The sequence below is a fragment of the Puntigrus tetrazona genome, chromosome 16, assembly GCF_018831695.1.
Source record: "Puntigrus tetrazona isolate hp1 chromosome 16, ASM1883169v1, whole genome shotgun sequence".
Lineage (NCBI taxonomy): Eukaryota > Metazoa > Chordata > Actinopteri > Cypriniformes > Cyprinidae > Puntigrus > Puntigrus tetrazona.
Genome location: NC_056714.1, coordinates 3,396,659 through 3,410,133, shown reverse-complemented (window position 1 = coordinate 3,410,133; position 13,475 = coordinate 3,396,659). Strand labels below are relative to the sequence as shown.

General features: G+C 40.4%; 1 protein-coding gene across 1 annotated transcript in view; it reads right to left on the bottom strand.

Annotated features, from left to right (window-relative positions):
• LOC122360367 (glutamate receptor ionotropic, kainate 2) overlaps positions 1–13,475 on the bottom strand; it is a 64,842-nt gene that overhangs the window by 26,321 nt on the left and 25,046 nt on the right. The window contains exons 6-7 of the mRNA XM_043260908.1: positions 7,262–7,380; positions 4,068–4,285 (exon numbers count right to left, since the gene is read on the bottom strand). Of these exons, the coding sequence (XP_043116843.1) occupies positions 4,068–4,285; positions 7,262–7,380 (337 nt within the window). The remainder of the gene's footprint in view (positions 1–4,067; positions 4,286–7,261; positions 7,381–13,475) is intronic.

The window sequence follows — 13,475 nt, the reverse complement described above, 5'->3', positions numbered from 1 at the left end:
AAATCTGTTCTTAGAGGTATTCTAATGTTAATGCATTTGGAGTATTATAGATTAATGACCACATACCCATAGATTAGTAATTTGCATAAAACAAATCCATTTCCATATCCTTTACTGTGTTTCACCGAATATATGATACTTTTTTAAAAGATGTGCACTATCCTGAGAACATCCTTGATCATGTTTAATCTTAAAACGATTATAAGGCCATCCAGAGTATAACATATCTGCATACGTGTGCTTTCTTTTTAAAAACTTTTGTGGGAAGCGTCACTATATGATTCACTGAAGAAGGTTTGCTGACGAAATTTATGCATATGCATGCCTCAATGAGACACAGTGTTCTAGATCACAAAGAAGTAGATTAGAGTTCTTTGGATTTTAGAAGAAGCCAAGTGAGAAAGATGTAAACTTCAAACACAAAACTATTTCAGTCACAATATACTTATGTTAGATATGGTTCTAAACGTCTGCATTTAAATAACATACCTATCTGAGTGTAGTGTTCTTGATACTATTGAGTTTTGTGACCGTTTCACCGTAGAGCATTATACAGAATCAATAAAGGCAGTTTATCAAAGCGTCAATCACTCACACTGCCACTCAATCACTCAATACATCAGCACCTGCTAAAAGAGCATATGTGTTCAGCTCTCTGAACATCTGCTGTTCCTGTAGGAAATATGACTGCAATGGATTACAGGCGTTGTCAGGGCCATGCTTTGAAACAGCTACATTTTTTTCCCTCTCCCTCTCTCCGCAGTAATCTGCTCTAGCATTGCTATCTGCAATAGGATGTCTTTTTGTACATTTTGTGTGTGTGTGTTTTGTCAGATTGAAAGCAACACGTTTTAACTCCATAAATTACATTAATGCTTTAAAACTGAAACTGAATATCACAGAATATGAAGACAAGACTTGATTTTGTCCTATGGGAACTGATTGGATCATGAAAAGAGTTTGAACAAAAAAGTTAGAATGAGTGAAGTGTATGTGACAATCAAACGAACGTATATTATGGATATGTATATGTATATTATGTAATGCTTTGTGTATCGCAATTTTCTAACTGAGCATGTGCCAAAGGGAGCGATGTAATTTGCACCAGGGCAAGGTTAATTATAGCCTAACCTAATGTGATCCGCAACACGACGGAAAATGTATCTAACGTGATCGCTATCGTAATATGTTGCAAAAAGTATTAGAAGCTTTCCAATCTGAGGACGTATCATAAATTTTGGTTTCTTCTAACTAAGCAGAACATATATATATATTTATATATTGTGACGAGTCGGCTGCCCCTCCTCTTTATTGTCACCATCACCCCGTCCTTTATTCGCCGCCCTTCACCAGGCTCCCGACGGGAGTGGGTGTGTTCGAGAGGAGGGGCGGGTATTGTTCAGGTCTGGCGGCGTGTGACGAGGCACACCTGAAGTGAGTTAGCCTCGTTACCGTCGCCGTTAAATACCGAACGCGCCTCTCCTCGGGAGACCGGTCTCTTCCCCCGTGCATGCACGCTGGTGTCCTCGTGGGTCCAGGAAGGGTGCGTGATGGACCTCACCCCGCCGTCCGAGAAGCGCGTCGTGGGACCTCCGTAGTCCAGGCTGTGAACACAGAGCTCATCCCACTCTGCCGCCCGAACAACGGCGACGGAGACGCCGCGGAAGAAGCCGCCGCCCCTCGCGCCCGGACCAGAAAAAGGGGAGGCGTGTGCGACCGCCGGACTCCGCCCCTTACCTGGACCCTTCCCCCCTGGAACACGGCCTCAACCTTCACTTTCCCGCGGCACGGCGAGGACACCAGATCCCCCTTTATTTGGACACTTTTCCCATGGACACTTTATTTTGTATTATTTTGATTTTGTTAATAATAAAAAGCCTCTCCGAGGCCTGACGCCACGCCCACTGTGTCTGTCGCTGGCTCCTCCCGTCACAGTGGTGGAGAATGCGGCAAGGCGGAGCTTAGACGGCACAGTTGGGCAACATCTGATGACGTCATCCTCTCGCTGGTACCCATGCCGGGACGGAGGAACAACGGAGACTCGCTCCCAGCCACCAGGAAGGGTAAGTGACGCTTGCGTTTACTGTCATTTACCCGGTGGCTGGTTGAGCATTCCGACTAATTCCCGGTTTCTCTGTCCTGGTGCGAGAGGGGAGTTGCCCGAGAGGAATCCCTGCCCCGCCCACTCCGACCGCTGGAGCCTGGTTGAGGAAGGTAGCACTCCTGCGTGGCGGCGGCACCGCCTGACGGGGTTGACGCTGGGGAGGGGAATGTGACGAGTCGGCTGCCCCTCCTCTTTATTGTCACCATCACCCCGTCCTTTATTCGCCGCCCTTCACCAGGGCTCCGACGGGAGGGGTGTGTTCGAGAGGAGGGGCGGGTATTGTTCAGGTCTGGCGGCGTGTGACGAGGCACACCTGAAGTGAGTTAGCCTCGTTACCGTCGCCGTTAAATAACGAAACGCGCCTCTCCTCGGGAGACCGGTCTCTTCCCCGTGCATGCTGCGCTGGTGTCCGTGGGTCCAGGAAGGGTGCGTGATGGACCTCACCCCGCCCCGTCCGAGAAGCGCGTCGTGGGACCTCCGTAGTCCAGGCTGTGAACACAGAGCTCATCCCACTCTGCCGCCCGAGCAACGGGCGACGGAGACGCCATGAAGAAGCCGCCGCCCCTCGCGCCCGAACCAGAAAAAGGGGGAGCGTGTGCGACCGCCGGACTCCGCCCCTTACCTGGACCCTTCCCCTGGAACACGGCCTCAACCTTCACTTTCCCATGCACGACGAGGACACCAGATCCCCCTTTTATTTGGACACTTTTCCCATGGACACTTTATTTTGTATTATTTTGATTTTGTTAATAATAAAAAGCCTCTCCGAGGCCTGACGCCACGCCCACTGTGTCTGTCGCTGGCTCCTCCCGTCACAATATATATATTCATTTTAAGATTTACAAGATATATCAGGGTTGGATATGAAAGACAAACACAAGATTACTCCTCTTTTGGCACAGAGGTGGCTGAAGATTTCACTGAACTGGTTATAAATGCAGGACAATCAAATCCACATTGAAGGTACACTCTTCATCCTGTGATCTCAGAGCAAAAATATTGACTTAATAAGAGGAATTTAAGTGTCGGTGTGAACATCTTCACAGCCCTCTGGGATTGAATAAAGAAATGCAGAGTGGATCTCACACATACAGGTGCCAAACAGTGTGCAGTTATAAAATGCTTTCAACCTTTGTAATTTCCAACAGTCCACAGCAATAACAGCTCTGAAACACAACCTTGATGATTAGGTCAAGTATAAAATCTTCATGCTCAAACATTTAACTTTTTATTGCATACTTCAGATCCCCTTTGAGAGCTGAGATTCAATTTAGGACATTCTGATCAGACAGCACTGATAGAGCTTTCACCCTGTCTTCATTATTACACACTCACACGTACAAACAAACAAAAAAAATCCACAAAATTGGACTTTTATTTGTATTATTATTTTCTATTTATCCAGTACATTTCTTTCCTAAAATGGCTTAATATTTATGTGATTTTAATTAGGTGTTTCAATAAAGAAAACCAAAAATATCAGGACCAGGAACAAACCAGATTCATAATCCATGTGACACCAGATTTCAATATGCCAGAGCATCCTACTGGCATGAGACGTTTAAAGGTCTCCTCACCAGATGTCAGAACAATATTAAAAATTCTAACCTGTCATTGACCTTTCTGGTGACTCAATTAGTAAAGCTGTAATCAATGAAAAATGTAGTTAAATCAAATCGAATTAGGAAGGGATAATGTAGACTTAGTTGCTCATTATTGAAAAATAAGTGCTGACAGGGTGATCCGGTTGTGCATCATCCTGATGTGGTCCACTCTGCAACAGTCTCTGGGCTAACTGTACAATGTCTCTCTAATTCTACACGTGTTTAACTTTAAAAACATACATTTCCTGATTTAAATTACAAGAGCCCATGAGCCATGAAACACAATGGTCAATGTGTCTTATTGAAACTTTTAAAAAATTCACTGTAGGAGAAAAAGCAATACGACAGGCTCAACTCACCTTAAAGAAGGTCATTGTAGCGCCATCCTCCACCACTCCATACTCTATCTTGGTCTGCTTGGCCAGGTCATCGGCCGAGTCAATTGGAGATTCCATTCTCTCCACGGTAAGAAAGGCGGCTAGGTTAGCCGTGTAGGAGGAGATGATGATTAGGGTTAAAAACCACCAGATGCCTCCTACTATCCTGGTAGAAAGGGCTTTGGGCATGAGCTCAGATCCTAGTAAAAAGGAGCAAAGATAGCAGTCAGGGTAAAGCAGTGATCACAATGTGAGGACCAGCACCAGAACCCAGTCCAGACACAACAACTAGTTGCAGGGAAAGGCCTTGCCTGCTGACAACTGGGATGACATATCTATGCCAAAGTCAACTACGGTGAAGGTGGGAATTCATTTATGTTTTAGGAGAATTTATGTGGTCAAATTTAATTAGATTACAGACTCTCAGATTTGTATTATATCATAAAGGGCTCATGATTTGCTTCCGTCTTTGAATTGCCCTACACTCTTCAATCCATTTGGCTTGTGGGCAAAAGCCAAAATGAAGAACCATTTTATGTCACAACCCACGTATAATTTTCTGTTATTCCTTAATCAAGTTGTCACCGTGGCCATGCAGAGGAAATTAATTGATGGGGAAAAGTCGGGACAATAACTAGTTGTACTAGGAGGAGATGTCAGAGGACAAGAGCACAGGGAAATAACTGGCTCCTCTTCTCAAGTTCTATGAGTCAGCTGTAAGCTTTGATCAGGCACACTGAGTCCATGGCAAAACACAATGGACTGTTGAAAAGATTAGCCGTTACATGAATTACAATTGAACTGCAAACGTGAGTTCCAATCAGGCCTCAACAGACTGGTAATGCTCTAGTGACCTGTCAATCAAGAGTTTGGATATATAACTCTAGATCCCAGACAGCCTGAACAACCATTGAAATAGAAAGAAAGAGAGAATTACTCTTTCCCTGTATATACTAGCAATTCAGTTGTTAAAGCTGATATGTACATTTGTTCATCGTTGATGCTAAAAAACATTCTCCTCTTCCATCAAAGACAACCTGAAGTACAAACATTGTGGTGTTCCGTTCCAACGTGTGGCTAAATCAATTGTGTGCGTTTTGGAGAGGAATACCTGCTTCTCCAAACAAGTAGTTGGGCACAGTGAAGAAGGGGCAGGAGGAGTGTATGCAAATCTAGAGTTGCATATTTTACACATATCTCTTTTAAACAAGACTTGGCAAAATCGATCAATTAGCAGAAAAGGTGCTTTAATGCCCACAACCACAGAACATTGAAAAATATAAAACGAAAACTATCCTCAGAAGAAAGTTGAATGCTGTTATTTGAAAGTATCACCTGGACCATTTGATCAGGGTGACTTTATATAACCTGGTTGGGGCTGACTGTCATGTACCCAAGGTAACGTCATGTCCAAGCACGCCGTCCCACAGTTTTCTGGGGGCTGACAAGCCATGGGCAGGGGAGCCTCTCTACAGTGTAGTATTACTCATTCATCATGAGACATGCAGACAGTCAACATACACAATCCCTGCCCGTTTAGCCCTCAGCCTAATGCCACATCTTCTCTTCCAAACTAACAAAGGAATCTGAACAACTGACAGTCCCAATGACACCCTATAATTATGTTGTTATGGGGTGATGCTGTTGGACAATAATTAGTTTGACAGGAAATAATAGGTCTACCTCCTTTTTGCTATGATCCAAACACGCTAGCGTATGACTTTTAATGACCTCTGCTTTCTGAGGATATCTTATTCCTAGGTAAGAGTTGCAATCCACAGTGCCAATCGGATAGTGGGATTCAGGAGGTTGCCTAGACACACTATGATGCACCCACATTTGCAGTGAAGCATATAAGATAGGGGTTCCCAATACTGGTCCTTGAGAACGTCCAACACTGTACATTTTAAATGTCACCCTCATCAAACACATCTGATTCAACTCATTGTCTCATTAGTAAGGACTCCAAGACCTCAAATATATGTGTCAGATAAGAGGGACATCAACAATATGCAGTGTTGTTGGTTCTCCAGGACTAGGAATGAAAACCACTGATTTAGGAACATCATTCATACAGCTGAATATCACTTGTGCCTCTTGTTCAGAGGTCTTTAGAAATGTACTTGGGAACACACTGTCCTGCAGAGTTTAGTTTCAATTCTTATCAAGCCCATTGAACCAGCTAATCGAGCTCTTCAGGACTACTTTAAATTCCCAGGCAGGTGTGTTGAAACATGCTGGAAATAAACTTTGAAAAGACAGTTGGGATGCAGAAGGAAAGTTGAAGACCTCTGCTCTAGTAGGATGCTGACTGCATATGGCCCTTTAACTCTTTAGCATGCTCTTTGATTCATTCTTTAAAAATCACTAGACAAATCGCTCTAACAACTAGAACAGCTAGGCAAAAATATCTGCAATGTTTCTTCATTTTTGACATTCAATATGAAGACAGATGTCCATGCTATCTACATTGCAAAGAGCCGGTGGCTGGTTTCAGCCAGTCCTTAAATACAAATCTATTTCACAATGTAGATTTTGCAAAGACTCACAATGCTAATGTTATATGGCAATCCATTTCCAACTGAACCATTCCATTTAACAGATGCAGTGCAGATTCAAACATTATCCATGCTATTTTGCAAACGAGGGTCTGATTGCTCTTTTGATTACTCAACCAAATATCATTATGCTATTCTGATGCAACACATACTAATGCATGCAGGTTACATGTGACTTTGTCCTTCAATCACCATAGGCCTTTCTCAATCTCAAACATTTTCAGCTGAGAAGATGTGGCATCAGGATTTGGTAGGGTTAGAGTTAGAAGCCAAGAATACATATGGCTTTAGACACAAGACCAGTAATCTGTCTTTGTGTCATTCTGCCACTTTTTTGCACATGAAATTGGACTTACCTGCTCAGAGCCCCAAAGAGCGAAGACAGTGGTGGTTATGGAAAGGTTTGCATGCAACTAATGATCCCCTGATCCAACACCCACCGATAAAAACTTTCAAGTCCCACACAGTCCCATTCATACTATTGGCCAGCAACCAATTTGCTTCTAGAACTACATGCACAGAGGCACCCATGCATCACAGAGGGCCTGACAAGAGCAAGTTGGGACCCCCAGCAAAAGAGTGGGATGTGTGCTAAGGGGGGCAGGCAGAGGCGTCTACCTTGCTGCATGAGAGCTCCAACTCCGAACCAGAAACTATTTAGCAGGGTGAAATTGTTTTCCACCACGTCCGAGTCGGGGTTGCACGGGTGGGGGTTATACCATTCGTAGGGGCTAAACCTGTGGCAAGCAACACAAAACACACAAATACATTTTAGTTCAAATAGTGGCACATAGAAGAAGAAAAAAAAAGGAATGTCAGGTCTACCTATAAAGACACAAGGAGAAAGTGACAAGTTAATAAACATCAGTTAATTAGTTCTCTTGAAGAATCTATCTGTGTATTTCTTCACAAATGGTTAAAAAATTTTCTTCGTTGATGTAATAAATAAATAAGTTACATGTGGGTTAGACCAGTTTGTTCATTTCAGGTGTTTTTTTCTATTCCAGAAACTCTCATATTCATGTCAAAGGCAACCATGCTTATCAATGCATAAGAAAAACCAGACATTTCTGATCTTATGAGCCATGGTCTGAGTGGAGTTACTAGACAGAACTTTAAGGGACAGATTACCTAAAAATGAAAGTCTGTCATCATTTACTCACCCTTAAGTTCTTCCAAGTCTGTATGAGTTTCTTTCGAAGAATGTGGATAATCAGATCCTCACTGACTTCGATAAAAACCATTAACTTTGGAGTTAATAAATGATGACAGACTTTTCATTTTTGGGTAAACTATCCCTTTTATATAACAATAAGTATTAAGATGCAAGATACCACACACATATGCAAAAGCATGCTCACTGCAAATCGATGCTGTGTTGGATTGTACTATCAGTTTGAAAATGTGTTTTATTAGCATTTAATTATTCAAGCCATTTTTCTCATCTCACACATACAAAAATGAACATGTCTCCAACTACATTAAAGCACATATTAAGTGCAAACACTGAACAATGAACAGTCTAACAATGTTTTTGGTAACACTTTATTTTACGGTTACACATATTAATCGTTCATGCATATCATTTGAATATTAGCAATTTATTAGTGCTAATTAAGCACATATTAATGCTTCATTCTACACAACCTTATTCCACATCCCTGGTCCCACCCAATACCTAAAGTTAACAACTACCTTACTGACTATTTATGAGCAACAAATTAAAAAATGATTGAGGGAAAAGTTAATAGTTACCAAGCGTTACCTATTCTTCTGTAAAGTGTGACCATGTTTTTACACACCTCATGGACTTCAGGTGGTGGGACTGAGCCTATGGATTATTTTATATAATTTATAAATGTATAAACATATTTTATCTGTGCACAACATGTATTTACATATATTTATGTATCACTGTGCCTTATATCCTAGCATTAAAAATACAGCTGGGTTCAATAGATAACAACAAAGATGTATATAAAGATAAAGGTATATAACAGATATACATAAGGCCTGGAACAGTCCAAGCCTTGCAATGCTTCTTGTACTTTATTAGCGTACTTCTTCTTTTAATAGTCAAAATAGTTTAATCTGTAGTTATCCCAGAATATCCATTTAAATGGATTCATTTAGATGCCCATTTCAGAAGATCTAGTCAATTCCATCATCTCCACACCCCAATCCCTCGTACTGTGCTATCTCTCTCCCACATTGAGACTTCCCATTTACTCCAGCTAAATATAAGTGACATTACATTAGTAAAGGTTGATTGGGCGACAATTAAGCATTGTGACCCAATTCTGTTTGTGCTGAAGTAGTGGAATAAAAAAAGCATCTACAGGCTTTTCAAGAGTTGAGCAATCAGATACCAAGGAATTATTTGTCTCAGCTATTTTTCATTCTCTACCACAACTGTAAAATGAAAACAGAAATTATTGACTTTCAGAGAGTAGAGTACACAACATTTTCTGCATATGAGTCTATGATAAATTGATTGCTGTGCTCTCTTTAAATAGTGCTTCTGTATCAAACAAAAAATAAAAATAAAACATTGTCAAATATGCTCTGCTCGAAAACCTGGTGAAGATCATGCACTAAAATATTTCAATATATTACATACCTATATCTTCCTTTTTTTTTTTTTTTTTTTTTTAAGGCATGATGTTAAGAGGTTAAGATGCTTCCTTAGAACTTTCCATGTAGGTTGTAGATAGCGAAGCAGCTTAATATAGGCATGGGACAAGCATCTTTGATTTTGAAGCATAAATCTATTCGCTATTTGTGATGCAAGACTAAATACATATGAACTATAATCTCTCAAAGATGCAACCGCTGCCCTAGACCTTTCAAGCTAAGGGTCTTTATGCAAGTTCACGCAATCATGTTCAGTAAAGCCAATTACTAACGGCAAATCTAACATGGATGGCTGTCATCGACTGGAGCATGCCAGCGAAGGAGAGAGGCGACGAACAGCCTCTGTCTGCATGAGACGTGGCTTAACCTGCTGCTACGGGAAGCGTCAGTCGCCCGTTAGCTGTCAGTTTGATCCAATTATACTGACCTTCTGTTATCTCCGGTCATCTGTGCCGCAGAGGGAAAATTTTGAGCAAGGTCAACATGAAGAGATAAACGAAGGCTGAGGAAACATTGATGCCTCGGGAAAGAACAATGGTGCTGTTCTTTTTTGTTTTTTCCAGAAAGTCATTGTGCACAGGACCGATGGCGCACCTGATAGCAGCCGTGTCAGATCTGGAAGACTGACATATTTAAATAACGTCGCCGTGTAGCTGCGTTTAGCATCCAGAACATGAGTTAAGGTCATGTTGTGGGGCTGACATACAATTCAATAAGGATGCTACACAAGGATGTATTGCTAATCAATGCGCTACCGTAGATTTCAAAGACTGACTGCTTGTTCAGCATAGTCTTACTGGGTTTTCGGTCTTAAGAGACGTCTAGTATTCCTCTACTTTTTTTAGTGCCAAGCACAACCTCTCAAACTAAATCTGGCTTTCCTAGTTTTATTTAAGTGAAAATATTATTAAACATCACTGAATGAACCTAAATAGATACATTTGGTAACACTTTTATTTTACGGTTACGCCTATTAGTTGCATATTACTAGAATATTAGCCGTTTATTAGTGCTAACTAAAACATTATTACACACTGTCTTACTCTACATCTCTAATCCTATCTCACTTTTTCATTCTTGCATGTAACATCCACTCCAATCGTTGTTAATATCGGGGGTTATATCTTCTTGCATTTGTTTCACTCAACAGATTACAGAATTAAAATTAGCAGCAAATATTAATCAAAAATGTTGAATTAGGTTTACTTGTTAATAATCAATTTAGCAATGCTTATGCTTATAACAAGAAAAAAAAGGTCTTATTGTCTTACGCAATTTTGCTTAGCAGGTCATCGCAACCTAAATATTTGTTTGCTAGAAAATAAGAGAAAAATGCTCTCTCTATATATTTCCTTTTCCAGTGCCTTCTTTTCATCCTCTTCCCTTCTAGACTTGGAGTTAATTATCTAGTCAGCCCCACACAGCAGTCTGTTAAATCATCCTAAGTGCAGCCCATTTAGAAGCATATTCCACCTGGAAATGAGCGGGATCTGATAAGCACTTGCCCTGACTGGTGAAGGCATTACTCATTTTGTGAGGAGCGCGTATCTTTCGTTTCGCATGCTTGGGTTTTCTCACTGCAGTAAGGACAATGGTTCATTAGTGATATTTTCTAAAAAAAAAAAAAAAAAACACATTGCTGCAAACATTGTGCGCACTCTTTTTTAGAGATTTGAGTAAAGTCCTTACCCTTAGAATTAAACTCCGTTGCATAACTCATCCAGCGTTTGCTACAGACGTGAGCCATACCTTAAATCATTTTGCTCGTTGAGGAGAGGTGTGCTATTAATAATCTAAGCAATTCGATTTACGATTTTCGCCTGGCAGACGATAAAAAAATCCTAGATTTCTCAGATCCTAGACAGACATTGAAGAAGTAGCCTGAGCCTTATCCAGGGACCTAAGTGACGGTGGCTCTTTTGACTTTGGACGAATAAGAACCCTCCTAGAGAACACCTAAAACATTCTAGCAACTTTACAGCTCATTAACAAGCTTCTAAACCGCTCTGAACATACATTAGTATTGTAACAAAGCATGCATTTATACCAAAGGTAGGTCTTCCATAAGGCCTCTTGATTAATTTTCTTAAATACACTAACACTAACTCCACCCTAGTCAACATTACAAATATGGTTGTTTACTGCCAGGTCCAGTGGCATAGATGCCAAAATGTATGTTGTTTCCATTTCAATAAAAATGTAGGAAATAATCAAAAAGTTGGAAATAAAGTATTGGTTAGGGTTAGGGTAAGTGTAGGGAAGGCTTTATTGTCCCAATAGGGTGGCAACGGTGGCATCCATTGAATAAATTGAATTCAAATAAAAATTTACACTCGGCAAGTGATTATTGCATGATGTTATAACGTACTACAATACTGAGGTGCAGATAATTCCCACTATTTGCAACAAATATCCTGCTATTTTAACAATATAAATATAATCGATAGCACATAGTGTAAATAGCATATAACATATACGTAGTGTAAAGAGCATGTATTGCTTAGAAAGTATAAATAAGTGAAATAGTCTCTATCAATAATTACATAAATAGCCTTAAAAATACAATATGAATACAGTGACACACACAAAAAAAGAAACTGGAAAAATACGCTTTGAAAAGTAACATTATTGTAATTTGTATTTACCAAAGAAAGCCATTTTATATACTTTAGCGCCTTCGTGAAAAGTTACTTTGTGAGGGTATTTGTAAGAGCGCAGCATCTAAAACGCGCTCAAGATGTAGGCTACAAATGTATATAATACAAGTAAGCTGATATAAGGTAAGTTCACACAAAGTTCCTTTTCAGGCTTCGTGAATCTCGCTTATTTTCCACACTCTTAATCTATTGCGGTAATGCCTACTATTCGCGATCCAATCAATTTCCAGCAGATAAAATCTGGTCCACAACAACATTTTCTCGTATTCGTTTCAAAACCGTTTGCGAACCTTTATCAATGAATAAGATGCAATAAACATGCAATATATATTTCTACTATATACAGTATATGGAATACTGAGATAAGCTTGCCTTTGATAGGAATATAGTTTTACACGCACCGCGTTCGAGATCAGATAAACAGAAAAAGACAGATTTATTTGAAGCATTAGAATCAGATGCGGCATTTGAGTATTGCATCTGCTGTATGATTTACGGCATCAAGGCAGCGCTTGTTTTATAGCGAGAACCAGTGTCATAAGTAAGTGTAACTCATTTCCAATTGAGACTTCCTCAGCTGTTTCATCACCTGCTTTCGCAGAAAAGAAAAGAAACTTTGTAAGGAGAGGAAAACAACAGGAACAAAAACAACTGCTGATACGCATTACAGATTCTGAGAAGAGGATAAATATTTGACTTTCATACTGTGCCCAGAAGGAAGGTTTCTAAATACTGCATGGTGAGAATAAGCCTTAGGAAACCCTCCACCAGTCCCCATTATGTCACCCTGTGATCTCTTTCTCTCTCGCTCCGTCTTTCGCTCTCACACGCAGACATGTTTGCTGCATATACCGGCTTTCTAGTGCACATACAAAAGCGGCTGCACATGCGCACATAAAGAAATGTGTACAAAGAGACAAACACATAAACAAAGTAATACTATCTTGTGTCGGGTCTTGTCTGATGTGTGTTTCTGTTAAAGCATGCTGTTTAAGTGTGTACTTGTAATTTGCGCTCTAGTTGGAATCGGAAAGGTGAACACTTACCCAGCGTTAACATTAGTGCAGTTAAAAGGTGAAAGGTGCATATTCTGAACCAACTTAGATGACAGTTGCAGCTTGTTAGAAACTTGTGTGATCATATCGCCAGTAACATTTATAAAGCACAAGTGCATTAACCATAAAACTCTTGGGTTAGACCAGTTGAATGCGGTCAACCCAAGAGTTTTAGGGTTAAAATAAGGCCTTTTCTTTGGATTTCTCCCCACCATGCTTCAAATGAAGACCGATGGAAAGTACCAGTGCGGTTAAAATCGATCTCAGCGACTTATTCAAAGATAATACAGATTCTGGGTTTAATATAAACAAGCTATCATAAAAAAGACTATGGGATTGACGGCTGGACTTCAATTTGACAGAGACTTGTTACATGTTATAACTTCTCTTGAACAATTTTCACCCAAGGATCGAGACACTCTTTTGTGATTTTTTTTTCAGAATTTGACATGTATGTAAAGCTTGTATCCTACATATAAAGAGATG